Here is a 17,717-nt window from a genome sequence, read left to right on the forward strand (position 1 = left end):
CGCCCTGGCCCATTGCCAGGCCCCGTGAAACCCACATGCTTACTGCCTTGCTTGAACATGCGCAGTGAAACTGCACGCATAAGCTGCTTGCCAAGTTAGATGCAGATCTGTCAGCCTATCTGTGACCGACCTGAGCTCGTGCCTGGAGCGTGTGTGATTCTGATTGGATGAGGTGGTGTGGAGCGAGATGAGGTCAGTTGCTGTTACTGTATAAATATAGCCCTTGCCCTAAGTGAAGAAAGCTGTGGAGTAAGCTGTAAGTAAAGAGGAAGCTGCGTGAACCCGTCCTGGTGTCCGTGTCGTTCTTGTCTCTGTGGCAAGTGGAGACTGTAACAAGTGGTGGCCCGTATGGGAAATTCTGGTAAGCAGCGGTAAGTAAAGAAAGCATAGGCCTGACAGGTTCCCGGAAAAAAGGGGGTGGAGCACCAAGGTTCTCAGGAATAGAGACGAAGGGAATTTCAGCAACATGGGTTCAACTGCATCTAAAATGAAAGTAAAAATGGGTTGACCCAGCTTCTTAAAAGAAGCGGTATTAACATGAAAGCAGAGATGGTGGACAGATTTCTGGACACCCTCTCCAAGGAAGCCCCATGGTTTTTAGAGGATGGGTATATTAATCAACAGTGCTGGGAGCGTTTGGGAAGGGATCTCCAAGCTTCCGATATGAAGAACCCTCTACCTGTAGGGATGTTAGCCATCTGGAACTTGGTCAGGGTGTGCTTGAGGGACGCCAGTGAAAAGTACAATGCTGAAACAGAGGAAAGAGCAGCAGCACTTGAGGAGGCTAATGAGATTGCTTCTCAGGCTATCAGCCGAAAACCTAAACAGCTTAGACAACAAACCAAAGACTAAGAAAGAGAAGAAGGAATCTAGCTCTGAAGGGTCTACTAGTGACAGCGACGGGACTGATAGCGACAGTGACGTCTGTGGTCAGATGTCCCGCTTGAGTTTGAGGCACGGTAGGCCACCCGAACCATCAGCCCCTCCGTTGCCTTCTCCTCCCCCCTATAAAGATGAAAGAGACAAAAGGGGAAAGCAGTCTTCATGCAGAAGTTTGGAAAAATGTGCCCACTGTTGTGGGGGCCTTCCCAGTATTTCAGGATCAACAGGGGCAATGGTATCATGAACCCCTGGATTGGAAGGTTGTACAAAGATTGAAGGAGTCAGTTTCGACTTATGGGGTCCAGGCTGCCTTTACTGTAACTCGGGTTGAGTCTCGCGTAGCCCAGCTAATTGTTATAATCACGTCATATACTCCTATAAAGGTGTGGCTAGGAGCTTTTGGTAAACAACCTGATGTGAAACAGATTGAGGTACTTGCCTCCACTAATTGGCTTCAGTTTGTCATGAGAAATCCTACTATATACCCCAGAATTACCAGCACTGAGCCAATCCCAGGTGCTGTTAATGTATTTACTGATGGATCCAAAGGCGGCGTGGGAGTAGTTTATGTTGAAGGAAATCAACCCCAAGCTCATGTATTTCCCTATCAATCTGCACAAGCTGTCGTTGGAGCAGTTAGTATTTGCTTCCTGCATTACTCATATGTCAGGAATGTGTGTAACCTCTGTTCAGTATCAGAATTTTTCCAGAGCTGCAAATCTGTCGCGTGCAATTGGTGAGATGCTGCTAAGAAATTGGAGTCATGATCTCGACACAAAGATGAAGGAATTGTCGAGCATCGTAAACAACACCCATGTGGAGATTGCAACTGCAAAGCAATGGCTGGAGAACATCCAGGGAACTGTGGGATTCTTAAAAAATTGGGGAGAGATGGCCCTTTGAGCGCTCCTGCTGACTGTTGTGTGTGGAGGAATGCTTTGGTGGATGGCACATATGCGAAGGCAGCACAGGGCTGATAAAGCCTTAGGCAGCACAAGGCAGCATAGCCTTAGTGCAGGCTATGGCAGCCTTGGAAGCAGGAGCATCCCCCCAATGTTGACTCAACATGCTGGATCAGTAATCAATGACGGGTAAGACCCTCACGTGCACATACCAACCTAAGACAGGATGGTGAAAGTGAGTTCCTCACTCCCATGACAGGTAAGGATGTGGCACAGATGGGGGCAACCTAAGACAGATGCAGATCCCAGAGCTACTAATAAAACAAAAAGGGGGGGGATGCAGGAAGTGGGTACAGCCGCATGGGCCAAGATGGCACCCTGGCCCATTGCCAGGCCCCGTGAAACCCACATGCTTACTGCCTTGCTTGAACATGCGCAGTGAAACTGCACGCATAAGCTGCTTGCCAAGTTAGATCTGGATCTGTCAGCCTATCTGTGACCGACCTGAGCTCGTGCCTGGAGCGTCTGTGATTCTGATTGGATGAGGTGGTGTGGAGGGAGATGAGGTCAGTTGCTGCTACTGTATAAATATAGCCCTTGCCCTAAGTGAAGAAAGCTGTGGAGTAAGCTGTAAGTAAAGAGGAAGCTGCGTGAACCCATCCTGGTGTCTGTGTCGTTCTTGTCTCCGCGGGTGGCAAGGACTGTGCCAGGCATCCCCTTACAACCCCAAACAACAGAAGACACCCTACCACCCCATACAGCAAGAAACACTCCACCACCACCTGATATTACAGGAAATAGCCCACTACCACTCCTTATAACAGGATATACCCCACCACTATGACCTATAACAGGAGACAACCCACTACCACCCCATGTAACAGAAGACAGCCCACCACCACCCTATAAAACAGGATACACCCCACCACTATCCTATACAACAGAATACACCCCACAACCACCTCATATAACAGGAGACACCTCACTACGCCATACAACAAAGAATCACTGTCCCCAATATCAACAGAGTAAAGGCTCTCAGTGCTTCTATGACAGCATCAGGCTAGCTCCACACTAACCCCTTCCCATCTGTCTCTCACTCCCTCCACATTCATCCCTTCTCATTCATCTCCCTCCCTCCATATTCACCCCTTCCCATCCATCTCACTCCCTCCACACTAACCCCTTCCCACCTGTCTCTCACATCCTCCACACTCACCGCTTCCCACCCGCATCTCACACCCTTGTACACTGGGAGTGTATCACTCACATTTCATTGCAAAGTATTCTTCAAAAATCTTCCAAACTCCCAAGGCTCAGTAAATAAAATTAGGTATTCCTCAACAAACCAGTCTGTACTGACCTTATTTTGCCAGCTCTATATTCTATATTATTTCCTTCTTTCTGACATATACATCAAACCAGACTGTGATACTTGGTCAGACCTTATAACCTTGGACATCAATGCTGAGTGTGTCTTTTGTTAGTCCCTGTTCTTCCTGTTCTGAAACTTGCCTGAGCTACGATACCAGAATCCAATTCCCAGATGCTACTAGAAGGTGCTGACCTCTCGGTGAGTGAGTCTATGCCCTTGAGCCAGGATCCTTCAAACTCAAGTAAAATCAACATTGTACAACAACTTGCACTCCCCAGAGTACTCTGGCTTGAACCAGAGGTCAATAGTCCCTTGCCCTGGTACCAGGGCTGGGCAACCATTTATAAGAGATTCATCAGTAAGTAAGATAAACTGGATTGGCAGGAGAAAACTGCAAGCTCACTGAATGACCTGTATTTCCTGGGAGTCTCTAAGAAGCCGCAGCTCTGTAGCTAAGAAGGCTTGAGTGACGGTTGCTGCAAAGAGCAGGTAAAAGCAGGATCCAAGAGACAGCACCAGACACAGAAGTTTAAACCAGAGAACACAAAGATGCAACGCTATGGCTACTGTGGTAGGGGAGGCCCTCATGTCTGCCACACTGGTTATTTCTTCCTGTTACAGTTATATTGGCTGCACTGCATATTGAACAGTAGGATAAACACTTATGGAGTGTGGATAAAGAATACCTGTAGCAAATACTGAAAACTGCGAAGGGTAAAAGAGACTTACCAGAAGAAGAGACCTAGATCCCAACCTCAACTCTGGTAAACAACCAGCCACGAGACCCACACAGTCACGGACTGGCTCACTCTCCACCCTTCCCAGTTCTACAGCTTCAGAAAACACCAAGGGAATGTCCCATTCACACATGTGCACAAGTATATACTAGGAAGAACTGGGGGCACTCACACCCTTCTAATGACATCATCTCACGCCATGTGACATTTCCACAGCTTTCCATCTAGAGGCAAGGATGGCATGGTCAGTACCTTGAGCTGCTGTAAACCTTTGGCGATGATGGGCTGGCTAGATGTCTGCTCATGGCGTACAGTCATCAGCCCCTCAATGGACTGCTGGAAGGCTTTTCTCTGAAGTACGAGGTGAGCAGACTCCATGACAACCAGCAGAAGGTTGTCCACCTGGAAAGAAAACCAAACCCAAGGCATTAAACAGACCCATGACGGCTTTCCCACCCCCAAACAGCACTACCCTCAAGTCTACCGTGCAACAGATGGCCACCTGGCTAGGATAACCTCCCGCAGGCCAGGGCAGCAAGCTCTAAGGAAGAAGAGCCTCACTCTCCACTGGGAAAGAGCGTGGGCACAGATGGATAGAGTGTTGGAGCAGCCCACAAAGATGGAAAAGTCGGGGATGAGGTGAGCTCCCCAGTGTGAATGGCTGAGAGACAGAGTTACTGCAGTGCCTGTTGCCACACTCACTTTCAAACAAGCCACAGTCCTAACTGGAGGACTGGAGGAGGGAAGGAGGGGAAACCCAGAGAAGGCAGCACAACTGTCCAGGAAAGGTAATGGTGCCTGCACTGTGGCAGGGCCCGGGAGCACCAGGCAGATCGTGTGCTGAGCGTATCTGGCTGCCAAGCTGGTGATTGGCCAGAGAGGTGGGAGGACAGGTTTACATCCGCTGCCACACTCCTGACTTAAACAATCGAGGGGGCATCTCTGACTGTGAGCGCAAGAGAAAGAACAGATGGCTGGGGAGGAGCCAGCGGCTGGTCCAGCAGAGCCCCGGATGTGTGTGAACACCTGCTTTACTGCCCCATACAGGATTATTTTCAGGGAACATACTCTTCAGATCAGCGAGGGTGATGCTTGTAAGCTGCCAGAGCGTTTCCCATAAGCATTCTGACCATCCCGGCTGACGGCGGGAGGCCCACCCACCTGCATGCTTCTCAGAGTGTCCACAGTCTCCACCTGAGGCACAATTTTGACAGCCCGAGCTTCCCATGTGCCCCAGCCATCTTCTGAGTCACGGGCTCGGTCCCCATGCTTGGTCAGGAGCAGGAAGGCATCCATGAAGACGTCGTCTGGATCCTTTGAGCAGTCCTTTCCTGTGGCAGCATTGAGTAGCTGCAAAATAATTTTCTTCTCCTCAGCGAGGCTGTCGGGGACAAACACGTGCAAATTCTCTAACCCAGGAATCTGTACCTGGAAAGGAAACAACGCATTCTTAAGTGAGGAAATGTGTGATCAAAAGTAGCCAGGGCACACGGCATGACTGCATTCCTAGAACTAACAAGACATGAGTTGGAGGCCAACCTGGGCTATCCAGTGAATTCAGGGCCAGTCTAGGGGTTTCAGGGCAGGAGTGGATAGACAAGCAGGCTCAAGGAAGAAGAGGAATGTGAGGGAGGAGGCATTAGTTCCAACAAGCTGAACTCTAAGTGGCTCAACTGAGTGAGGCTGGAGGAGAAGGGAGAGGGGCTGGGAGGAGCCGGGGGCAGTAACATTGAAGGTTCTCTAAGCACTACGTCACTGTCCCACATGCAATAGCTGGTTCTTCATGGGTGTGTGTGTCTGGGACAACTTGTTAATGCTACTGTTGGGCTGTTCGAGGAGGTGGGGTCACTTTAACATGGAATACGATGCCGTGACAGAGGTGCAGGCATGCAGGCCACAGCAGCCACCCCTATGTCACACATCCCCAGTGTGCTAAACAGTTTGATATCAACTTGTCATAGGCCAGAGTCACTGAAGAGGAGGGAACCTCAATTTAGTATATGCCTCCATAAGATCAGGCTGTAGGCAAGCCTGTAAGGCATTTTATTGATTAGTGATAGATGACAGAGGGACCAGCCCATTGTGTGTCTTGTCATCCCTGGGCTCTGGCTTCCTCTGTGATGAACAGTGATGTGGAAGCATTAAGGAAGCAAACCCCTTTCCTCCCCGGGTGGCTTCCGAGGCTGGCATACGACTGTCAATGACACGGCATCTGCAGGGCCCAAAGTGATCAATCTCGAACAACTTGAAGAGGACAGAGATAGGTCCAAGAAATAACTGATGGTGACCAGGATGACTGTCGCCAAAGAGTCACACTGTGGACTGCGGAGGGCCTGAGTGCAGACACTAAAACCGAAAGTCAGCAATCCCATTCATAGTCATAATTACAGTCACTGTTTTAAATACGCCGCCCTTACGTATTTAAAACGCATAGCTAAGTTGAGGGCGATTCTTTGTCTGCGTTTGTAAGAAAGTTAAGCATGAGGAAGTGTGTTTCTCTGTGAACCGGGAGGGTCAGTGTGCAGCCTCCAGAGCCCAGAATATTAACTCTGAATGCTATGAACCAGTAGCCTCTTTGGAATGCAGCTGAGACGAAGGACTCTGAGGACGGCACGGGCCTCACCTTAACATACTGCTTTGCTTTCAGAACGTCCAGGAGCTCTCGGGCTGATGCAGATAGCACGAACTCTGCTGCTATTTCTAGGTCCTAGGATCACAGAACAGGAACTTCCTTAGCATCAGCTTTACGACAGAACCCGGGAGGAGGGTAGCAGCGCTCGGGTGGCAGACTCACCTTCCTCAGCATTTTAGCAAAGCCCAGGGCCTTGGAGGCTCTTTCCCTGGCTTCGTGGAAGAGCTCCTTGAGTGCTCGGCTGATCTCGATGACAGATCTCCTGCCGGGGTGAAGTTCAGTTAGTTCACACTGGGGGCCCTCGGGGACAAGAGCAGTGAGTAACAGACAGGTAGTAAATCTCAAAGCACAGCGCAAACAGCGCCCTTGGACTTCATCAGGGGGACAAGAAGTTACTGAGAATGTGCCCAAATACGCCGCCAACTGATTCTCAGACTGTTGTACTAAGTACTTGAGTACTTTCAGTATAGTAGGGGACATCAAATACCCCTCAAGTAACAGCATGTTTAATTATCTAACATGGATGGCATATTCTCAAGAGTTTAAAAGCTCATAATAACTGAAAAGAAATGGAAACCGTTTGGTGACTCTGACTACCCCCTAATACCATCCTGAGGTGCATGCTGACTTGGGGGACACAGCGCTGCCACCACAGCTGACAGCAGGGGCAGGACACCATGGACTAGGTCTAGTGGAGCACCCATGCCCTTCCACAGAGAGAACTGTGAGCTCCATCTCTGGCAGGTGAGTGGGGATCCAAAGCACTGCTGCCTAGTGCACTTCTACTCTTCGATCCTCTTCGTGACTTTTCAGTTACAACTTAAAGCTACAGGGTCCACTCCTGCCCCATACATACCCAGGTACACATATACAGAGAGAGAGAGAGAGACAGACAGAGACAGAGACAGGCAGACAGACAGACAGGCAGAGACAAAGAGAGGAAGAGAGGGAAGGAGGGAATACAGTTTCAGTGGTTCAGTATCACGAACCAGCACGACCCTGGAGAGAATTCAGCAGATGAGGCAAGGCTCGCCCGTGTAGTTACCCTAATGTTCAGCAGAAGGGATATGCCAAGTGCCAACAACAGAAATGTGCCAAATGGCGTTAAAAGGCAGCTTAAGCTGCTACAGGGATTTGAAGAACAAAAATGTAGCACTAAAAAGATACTCCAGGAAACATGGGGCACAGTGTTGTTACAGCCATATTCAGCTAATATCCACTGTTTTAATCATGTTAAAGTCTGTTTGCCTGTGAAGAAGTTCTCACATAAAGACCACTGACAATCCCGTCCATCACCATCCAGATTCCAGAGGTAAGAAATGGCAGAAAGCCGGTGTGATGCCAACCTTAGCTCGTCGGCAGCACCGTTGTCGTCGGCGCTGGTCCACAGCTCAGCACAGCTCTCCTGCAGGCCGGATTCCAGAAAGCTCCCCGTGGATTTCAGCAGCATCCCTGCGATGTCACTGGGGACAAACAGCAAAGCAGAAGGAGAATCAGCTATTGCTGCAACAGACACAATGGGAGTTTTCCCTTAGCACATGACTGAGGAGCAAACACAGACCTCTTAGACGATAGCCTAGCCCACCTTTGGTCTAATACACAGCACTGACTATAAACCTGGTGGTAAGTTGTGTGTAGGAGCCATTGATTATACAAAGGTATCGCTTAAATGTTCAAGATGGCATAAAATGCCTGCAACAAACCAAATGGCGCGATGGAAAAGCAGCAGAAACTGAAGCAGAGCTCTTTCCAAACTTTCTCTCCAGGTCTCTCTTACAGCTGGTGAAGACCAACTCTCCCTACCTGAACTTTCTCAATGGTCAGACTGCTTACACACTAGTGTTAATGAACGCCCAAGCATGCAGAACAGGGTGAGTCCTGGTGGCAACCCTTCACTAGCACTACTGACCTCCATGATGTTCAAGGAAAGGCAGTGATGACCTGGTGAGAGAGCGGGTGAGTACACGCCCGTCATCAGATGGGAAAGAAACAGGGCGGCGAGGTCTCTCCCGGACAGAAAGCTCCTCCCACCCCAGCCCCAAGCAGAGGCTGAGTGTTAGCAGGATTATCCAAAGGGGAGCGGAGGGGAGTCTAGGAACGACAAGGAACTTAATGAAGGAGTGAAACCGTGTCAAGCACAAGGCTTGTCTGGAAAGGGAAACACAGGTGCTCATCAGGCTGCAACACCTGACAAGAGACTCAGAAGCAAAGGTCGGACTGAGCTCTGGAGGGCCTGGATTTGATATAAATTAGTTTAATCACATGACCATCAAAGCAGGTGGGCTTTAAAATACCTGAATGGAAAGGAGACTTGATGAGAAAAGGGCTTTCAGGATATCATATAATGCACCAAGATGTATTTATTTAAAAGCCTGGCTCCTGTTCTACAGAAGCAACAGTGAGCACAGTGGACAAAGCCCTCTGCTGCATGGAAAGAAACAAGAATGGATCTGAAGTACTTCTGAGTAGGAACTTCTAAATGCGACAGTAAGGTAACACTTGGGCAAAGGTCTGCAGGAAGTCGGGGAGTGTGGGAATGTGGTCCACGTGGGGCAGCAGGTGCCATGTGCCCACTCATGAGCACAAAGGGGGCTGCTGGGGCTGCGCAGTGTGGCTGACTGTACGCCGCCCCGATGCCCGGAGCGGTGGAGGGGGGTGGGGTGCGGCTGAAAGCAAAGCTTAGGAGCCATGACCATAGAAGAGTTGGGTTGGTTCCGACCTGAGCTGGGCCAGGGGTGGCAGTCCAGGGAGGGCAGCAGTAAAGCCCTCGGAGCTGTTCCAGGGATATAAAGGCAAAGCCCAGAGACTGCTTTAGGAATTTGAAAGACACATAGAGACAAAGACACAAACGGCAACTGAAGGAAGCGAGGTCACAGTTCGCCTGAACAACAGGACACAGGCTGACATGAGCCTCTAAAGCTGGAGGTAGAAAACACAAGGGACATCACCTGGACCGCAACCTGAAGGACTGGGAAGCCAGTGAGCTCACCACCCACTAAGATGAAGATGCAGCCTAAGAACTGAGGTCCCTGCAGGAAAGGACAGAGGCTTCTGAGACACCAAAAAATGGTAGACATAAAATTCTGACACCAAGAGAGGACAGAGACTGCCAAAGTCCCGGAGCACAGTTAGTCATACTCAGCTGGGCCAGTGCGCACCTCACAGGAAGGATGCGCAGCTGGGCCAGTACACACAACTCATAGAAAGGGGAAAGGGGGAGGAGGAGGAGAAGGAACAGGAGGAGAAGGAGGAGGAGGAGAAGCAGCAGCAGCAGCAGCACCAGCACAGCAGCACGGGGCGCTGGGCCTACAGGCCTCAGCCTGCATCAGGGTCAGAACTCAGGGAACCTGCCAGCATCTTCCGCAGGCCTGATCCAACGGGATGCTCACTTCCCTGGAATAAGCTGACAGGGACTGTTCCTTCCTCAAGCATCCCGAGTTCCGTTCCTAATCCTTCATATAAGTAAGAGGCTTATAAAGAGACACATGACATTCCCAAACCGCTCTCAGTGAAATGTTCTGGGCATCCCACCAAGTTCAAGTACACCAGTCTACTCTGCTCTCACAGGACCTGCGTCTCCTGACTCATACGGATCCCAGGCTCAAGCCCCACCTTTGGAGCTGGCCATTTTTTGCTGCCCTGTGCTTGCAATGGAGCCCCAGGCCTCTGCCATCTACTGCCTGGGAGCTAGGCAGCACTAGCTATCCAATGTGATAAAGAATGTCTCCAAATACTGTGGATGCCCCTTAGAGGGCAAATCCACCCAGGTGAGACCCTCTGCTCACAGACACTACCTGACACTCAGATGTGTACTTGGGAGTTGAGGAATCCGGGAGGGCGAGAAGGAAGGTGTTCAAGCACAAGGTTCCTACCAGAAAAGCTTTCCAGCCTGCGCTTCTCCGCCACGGATATAATGGGTTATTTCTTTGGTGAAATTCCATTCCTCTTCTAGCAGGTTTTTTAAGCTATGGGAGGCCTGAGGTAACTGCTGTAGCATTTGGATCCAGCTTCTCATGTAATCAAAATACACCTAAAAACAAAACCATAAAATGACATGTTTCAGAGAATCCAGCAACTTATAACTTGACCTGTTACCATACAATATAAACCAGAAGGGTGAGAGAGAGGAGCGACTGTGCGAAGCATGACATGCTGGGAAACCAGACCACACCACGGCCTGCTGCTGTGTGAGTCTTCAGCAACAACACGTTCAAAACCTTCCCGATTCCTGTGGAGTAACTGAAATTATCACAAAATATAGGAAAGTGTAACAGTGTAAAATAAAAGCAAGCACATGAAAACTTTCATCATGAACAGGGACAGGTAGGGCTCCTCTGGGATGCTAATATTTTATTTGGTTTGGTTACTTATTTTAGCTCGAGAGAGCTGTTAGCACACGTCCTGCCAGCCCTTCCTGATGTCCCGGTTTGTGACATGAATTTTTCTAGACTTATTATGAGATAGGATCAGAATATGGAGACCATCTCCACGACACACGCTACAACAGCTTTAGTATTCCTAAATCCCCACTGACTCCTCCCTCAGTTAGGAGTGTGTGATGCTTAACAGCATATAGACCAAGAAAGCCCCCCCATCAGCATCTTCTGCCCCATCCCCCCCACCATCAGCATCTTCTGCCCCATCCCCCCCACCATCAGGATCTTCTGCCCCCCTCACCATCAGCATCTTCTGCAGGTCCTCCTCAAAGGCATCCATGTTGCAGTCGGTCTTCTCCAGTCCGCCCAGGACCTCCTGCAGCATGAACTGGTAATACTGCTTCATCAGGAGCCCGCCCTTTAGAACCTCTTTACACTCTCGCACTAGCTGCAAAAGAGCACACGCCATCGACACAGCCGTCACCCGCATGTCCTGGTCACACAGGCTGCCAGACCTCACAAATTAGCCCCAGAAGCCCCAGAGGGTCCTGCCTCTGAGGAACTTGAAATTGTTTCTGACTCCTGAGAAGCTTGTCCTGAACAACAGTTCAGCCATCTGTAACATGGTGAAACTTCACAGAGCAGCCACAGCTCCACCAGGTGCACCCTGCAAATCCATTCATATGGAGCTGAATTTCACTTATTAAAGGCTACTTTCACCAATGCATAAGACAAGAGGTAGAAGAGGAAAAATATCTCATGAAATAGGAATTTTAACCCAAACCAAGATTTAAATAACAGATCACTGGAAATGATGGCTTCTGAGTAATGTAATGTAGTTACCTACTGTGTGTGGCTTCATCTACTACCAAAAGTCACGAACCAAGCCAACTCTAACCTTAATTTGATGAAAATAGATAGAACTCAAGGAAAACAGAAGGACGGCAAACCTGCAATATTCCTGTGTGGCAGGTGAAGTGCCAAGGAGGAAAGCTGAGATGAAGCAACCCCAGAAGCCCCTCCCAAAATCAGATCTGAGATACAGTGCTCTCCAACCACAGGCCAGGGCCTGGAGGGCAGGCCTACACTGTTACACTGGAGGGCAGGCCTACACTGTTACACTGGAGGGCAGGCCTACACTGTTACACTGGAGGGCAGGCCCATACAGCTCCACTGGAGGGCAGGGCTATACAGTCACACTGGAGGGCAGGGCTATACAGTCACACTGGAGGGCAGGCCTACACTGTTACACTGGAGGGTAGGCCTATACAGCCCCACTGGAGGGCAGGGCTATACAGTCACACTGGAGGGCAGGGCTATACAGTCACACTGGAGGGCAGGCCTACACTGTTACACTGGAGGGCAGGGCTATACAGTCCCACTGGAGGGCAGGGCTATACAGTCACACTGGAGGGCAGGGCTATACAGTCACACTGGAGGGCAGGCCTACACTGTCACACTGGAGGGCAGACCTACACAGTCACACTGGAGGGCAGGGCTATACAGTCACACTGGAAGGAGGGCTACACAGTGGCACTCTGTTTCAAAGACTGCAGCCACAAGTGCAGTTCCAGGACAGGGGCTAGGAAATAAAGCCTGTGGCTCTTAGCCTCACTATTTACTACTACACTTGCACCCGAGAACGAACCAGGGATACACCTACACTCCCCTACAAGTGTGTGTGAATACACTGACCCCTGTGGAACACGGCAGCCATTTAAAGTCTTGCTTTGATAGAGTCTTTATAGAATTACCTGCGTGTGCATGTACACACACATTACAAACCCCAGTGCCCTCTCTTGTCTATATGCACAGGAAGTGCATGTGTGCAGGTAGCACAACTGGATGGAAAGACCATGCTCTGTGCTCATCATAATGCAGGGAAAACGGGACTAATTCCTGTCATGTTCTATGTTTTTCAATTTGTCTAAGACAAGGAATAAGATTGCTTTTGTAGATAAAAGCTCTTAAATGTTTCTCAAATAATTATTCATGATATAAAAACTATAGCTACACGCCAAACCTTCTAAAAGTGTCTGCGCCTACTTTTCTCTGTTAAATGCCATTTAGGTATTTACTACTGACCCTTGAATTTTTGTAACAGAAAATTTCTATTCTCTTTTTTCTCTGAAACAGCACAACAATCCTAGTCCTGTTGGTCACTGTTTGTAGTGCTTTAACGTAAACTTCTATTTTACAGCAGTCCCATTGGTGAGGTTGACTCCACCCTGTCTCACAGGGTTGTATCTGATGAGGAATGGAGATATATCTGACCAGCAAGCTCAGCTACCCGCTGCAGCACAGAGAACAAGGCAGAGCTGCAGCCAGGTGAACCAGAAGACAAACGTGAGCTGTGTGAAGGGAGGCAGTGAGGCTAATGTGGGAACAGTCTGGCTGGTACAGAGTGTCACTGCAGTGGCAAGTGACAGCAAGCCTGCTCCCAAACAACCTCATTAGTCACCACAGTCTACACTTGACCAAACAAGCAAAGGCATGTCCTATGTGGACCTGCTGTGTGACCTGGGATGTGCAGAGCTACGTGGCTCTTTATGCTCCGGCAGGCAGAGTGAGGCTCCGAATGGCTTTACTGTATACAGTTAGTTCATGCTGACTTATTAGCAGCAGAGCCTGAAAGGAGCCCCTTAGCATTCACTGCTCACCGAAACTGCTTCCAGTTGCCCCTGAAATGCCGCTCCATGTAATGAAGACCTCACCCGAAACTGACGCCTCAGTAGGAAACGTGGACCCTACTGCTGAATTTGTGCAGCTGCTTAAGCAAGCAAGAAATCCAAAACCTCTCCTGGCGTACTCTAAGGCATTTCCCTACCTACACACACCTCCAACAGAATAATGAACTTCAACTGTCTTTAATGAAGGATCCTGAATGTTGGAGATGACGCTCAGTGAGTGACATGTCACCTGCCATCCAGCATGTACAAGTCCCCAGCTTTGACCTCTAGCATCACAAAAATAAGTACCTTTTTAAAAAGGGAACTGTGTTGCCAGTCATCAGGATCACAGAGCGGGCTGACAGACTCATGTGACCAACCACTTGTTTTCATACTTCTTGGCAACAAGTGAATGGTAAAGAAGCTGAAACACACTCTTATCTTTGGGGACTACAGGTGAAGAACATTCTAGATGGCCCCCTAAAAGAGTAGTAAAAATAAACACTAAGACACATTCTTTTCACTGTTTGCAGTAACTAAGGGAGAAAATGGTGAGAAGGCAGGCAGGAGTAATGCAGCCACAACTGCCTGTCTAGAGTGTTAGACACAAACCTGTTTGATACTCAAGAGGGAAGGCTCCCCGGCAGGCCTCTGTTCCAGCCGCAGCTTCAGGCACTCGTGGATCACGTTCAGCAGGACCCGACAGAGCACCAGGAAGGCGGGCTCAAAGGAAGGCAGGTCCATGGCTCTCAGTTCTTCCCAGGACACAGCGCTGCACTTCTGCTCTGAGGAAGGAGGTGTTCCCGACAACTGCACATAATCCGAGCCCCACATGGGACCTGGAAAGTCAGAGAACTGCGGCAAAAGTTCAGGACAGGATTAAAGCCATGCGCAGGACCTGGCCTGAAGCTGTACTTATAAGTGTTGCTACAACCTGCTGACATATCTACAAAATTCTCGTTCTAAAATGAAAAGGATGGCCATCAATTCTACATGTGCACAGAGCCCCCAGTCCCAATGACACGTTACACATAGTGCTATCTACAACTAAGGATGCAGAAACCAAGGAGTTGCTAAAATTACAAGAAAAGAGATTACAAAACTCCTATTACTTCTATGTGAGAATAAAAATCAGAGTTCAGCCAACCTTGCATCCACTCAAGAGTCACACTTCCTGATGTTGCAGAAGACAGCTTCCCCCTACTCCCCACCGCTACAGATGCCCTCAGTCACCCATCACCTCATGCTGCCTGGGAGTCCCTCAGTGTCCTTAGCCATTCCTTCATCAAGCACACTTAAACTATTAAGCTTTTCCCCAGAATGCAGGAGATCTGGAGCTTTCTCACCTCATTCTTAAGCCTCTGACACCACCAGCACCAGCAGCACCAGCAGCATTAAAAACCCTGACCTTTTTCTAGGTAAGATCATCAAAGTTTGAAAGCCTCAACTTTCTGCATCTCCAATTATAGCTTGTTCTGCATCTGTGGCATCTCTGGTCACCTTTGATCACCTTGGAGACTCTCTACTGTTCTCCATCACATCTGGACACACTCAGAGGACTCTCCAGATAACATCTAAACTATAGCCTTAGCCAGCACCTAGGGGAATCCATGTTTGCTACAGGCACAGACTCCCCTGACCCTTTCGAGGCCCCCTCCCCATCTACCAACTACCTCCTGGCCTAGCTCCTGCCCTCCGGAGTGTCCTCATCTCTCCTCACTGCTCCTACACAGAGTCCTCTGGCCCTCGCGCATCTCCATGTGCTGACCCTGGCGCAGGCTGCTTGCTCCTCTAGGAGTTTTCCTAATACAGCCTAATTTCCAAGACACCTGTGACACCTTTCTAAGGATCTTCTTCACCCTACAGCATGCCACGCCCACTATCCCTCAAGTTCATTTTGTCATCATAGAAATATCATGCTCAATGACTGGGCAGTGTGTGTGTGTTTGTGGGGGGGATCAATGCTCAAAAGTCAGAAAGTCTGGCTCTGGGTCATTTAATGAGCTATGCGGTTCTGAAAGCATCTAGTAGTCCTCAGGCTGTTTCTTTATTTTAAAACCAGAGTTGGACTGGGGATTGGAACTTAGTATAATGAGGTATGTGTCTGTATGAGGACCTACACAAACACACACATGCACACTTGTATTCTCTCTCTCTCTCTCTCTCTCTCACACACACACACACACACACACACACACACACAGAGTCACGCACTGTCTACTTTATACAGATTAAGCAGAACAAACCTCAGAAAAGGTACTTAGAAACCATTTGTCTCCCATCCCCTTGCTTTGGAACAGATGCAGGCGAAGGCAGCTTAGTGCAGATCTGTGTCAGAGGTTCATAGCCACAAGCTTCAAGGGCTCAATAGCTGACTTACCAACAACTTTGGCTGCTGACTGGGTGGACGATTCATGTCAATTACCCTCTTCAAGATGGCTCCCTGTCCCGGGGTTACTCCTGTTTCCAGTGCATAGTGTGGCTCTCAAGATACTGTGTGTCCATAGCCACCTTGCCATACCTGACTTCTGTGGATCTATCTCCTTAGTGCTTCTACGTTCCACGCATCCTAGCTCCCGACACACACACTAGTTTTCAACAGCATCTCCTGACCCTGACATCTCACCCACAGAGCTTTGTCTCAGGCTTGTCTTAACCCAAGCTGGACCCTTCTAGTTGACACTCAGTGCTGCACTAGTGGGACACTCACACTAGTCCCTGTGAAGACCATGCCCTCTTACTTAGCTCCAAAGCCCAATATCCACACAGACACTGACCACACCAGCCATGAAGATCCGGTAAGACTTTATGCTGCACTGTGACCATCCTGCTCTGTTCCGCACAGGCCAATCCCTGACAAATGACACTCTCTTCAGGAGGAGGCCGGAATGCCCACCTCTAGGGTTTTCTGTGGTTGCCTCGGGGGCATGTTTCTCACAGTGCATGCTTGGTTACTCAGTCGCATTCACCACTGAGCTCCCTGGTAAACTGCCAGTTCTGAGAAGAAGACCCTTTACCTCCAGTTAATTAGGATCAGCCAATACTTGGGTTAGCATTTGCATTACAGTGATGCTAAACCAACGTTGACCAGTAAGTTAATGGTGAACACCTTGATTCTCCAGCTCCCCCGAGAGCACCAGCAAACAACTGACACCCCTGAACTCCTATTATCAATAAGTCTCTGGCTCTCAGATTTGCTACTGTGCTACTAGAGGATGCCATCACAAACTGAAAGTCCTATGGCGCCTAGCAGACAGCAGACACTAGACAGATGGGAGGGGCCCAGTGAACAGCTCTTACGCTGCTGGTCAGCTTCAGCTTCAGAGAGCAGTTCCTGGGTGGGAATGAGGCCTGGTGTTCAAAGAGAAACCTCCAAGGCAGAGTTTCAGAGGAACTCCTCCCATTTAAAATATTAACCGCTAAGTTAAAAGGCAGTATTATGCATGCATATGTATAGGTATGTTATTATTAAAAGCATGGGAGACAAAATGTTAACTCTAGGAGGCAGCACAGCACAGCCAAGACAGACATAGCTTAGCCAGACTTCATGTCCTAGTGCTGGTACATGCAGTCTGTGCGCCCCTGACCTAATTACTTGGCCCTCCTCCTCCTTAGGCACGGGCCACTGTTCAGTCAGTGGCTGCTGTGGCCTGTTCCCAACAGTGCGGCTGCTCTGCTGTCGCCACGGGATCCAAGCGCTCCCTGTGACTTCCAACTCCCATCTTACTGTCAGGTCTGATTCAGCTGGTTCACAGCTGTCAAAGCCATGTGGCATAGCTTCCCCCACATAAATCTGTTTTAAAACAGAAACCCTCTAGGCAAATGAGCAAGCATGTGCTTCCGAGGCTGTCATTAAACCAGAGCTCTTGTAACTTTACTTATGAAATCAGACAGGCAATGACTGGAACAAACGACTTGGCCCCGGCAGCTTCACGGTAGCAGGAAGATTACCCCGCCCTCCTCGGAGCCTGGGGTGGCTGGCGCATACCTGCACTGTGCAAGCCATTGGTCCTGCATTCCACACTAGATTTGCTCTCCAGGATGGGCAGAGGTATGTGTATTTTTAAAGCTCTTCGGATAATGCTGATGTGTAGCCTGGCCTAGAAACCACTGGTTTATTTTTAAGTCTGGTAGCTCAGACTCC

The 17,717-nt window shown here is 49.4% G+C and overlaps 1 protein-coding gene across 3 annotated transcripts in view; it reads right to left on the reverse strand.

Annotated features, from left to right (window-relative positions):
- Nucleotides 1–17,717, reverse strand: part of Map3k4 (mitogen-activated protein kinase kinase kinase 4) — an 88,026-nt gene that overhangs the window by 21,249 nt on the left and 49,060 nt on the right. For all 3 annotated transcript variants that reach the window (XM_021186230.2, XM_021186229.2, XM_029471203.2), the window contains 8 exons: nt 14,186–14,428; nt 11,206–11,352; nt 10,401–10,558; nt 7,875–7,991; nt 6,691–6,790; nt 6,520–6,603; nt 5,058–5,324; nt 4,149–4,298 (listed from right to left, as the gene is read on the reverse strand). In XM_021186230.2, coding sequence (XP_021041889.1) covers nt 4,149–4,298; nt 5,058–5,324; nt 6,520–6,603; nt 6,691–6,790; nt 7,875–7,991; nt 10,401–10,558; nt 11,206–11,352; nt 14,186–14,428 — 1,266 coding nt within the window. The remainder of the gene's footprint in view (nt 1–4,148; nt 4,299–5,057; nt 5,325–6,519; nt 6,604–6,690; nt 6,791–7,874; nt 7,992–10,400; nt 10,559–11,205; nt 11,353–14,185; nt 14,429–17,717) is intronic.

This window comes from Mus caroli, unplaced genomic scaffold (genome assembly GCF_978045245.1).
Source record: "Mus caroli unplaced genomic scaffold, Mus_caroli_1 scaffold_18, whole genome shotgun sequence".
Classification (NCBI taxonomy): Eukaryota; Metazoa; Chordata; class Mammalia; order Rodentia; family Muridae; genus Mus; species Mus caroli.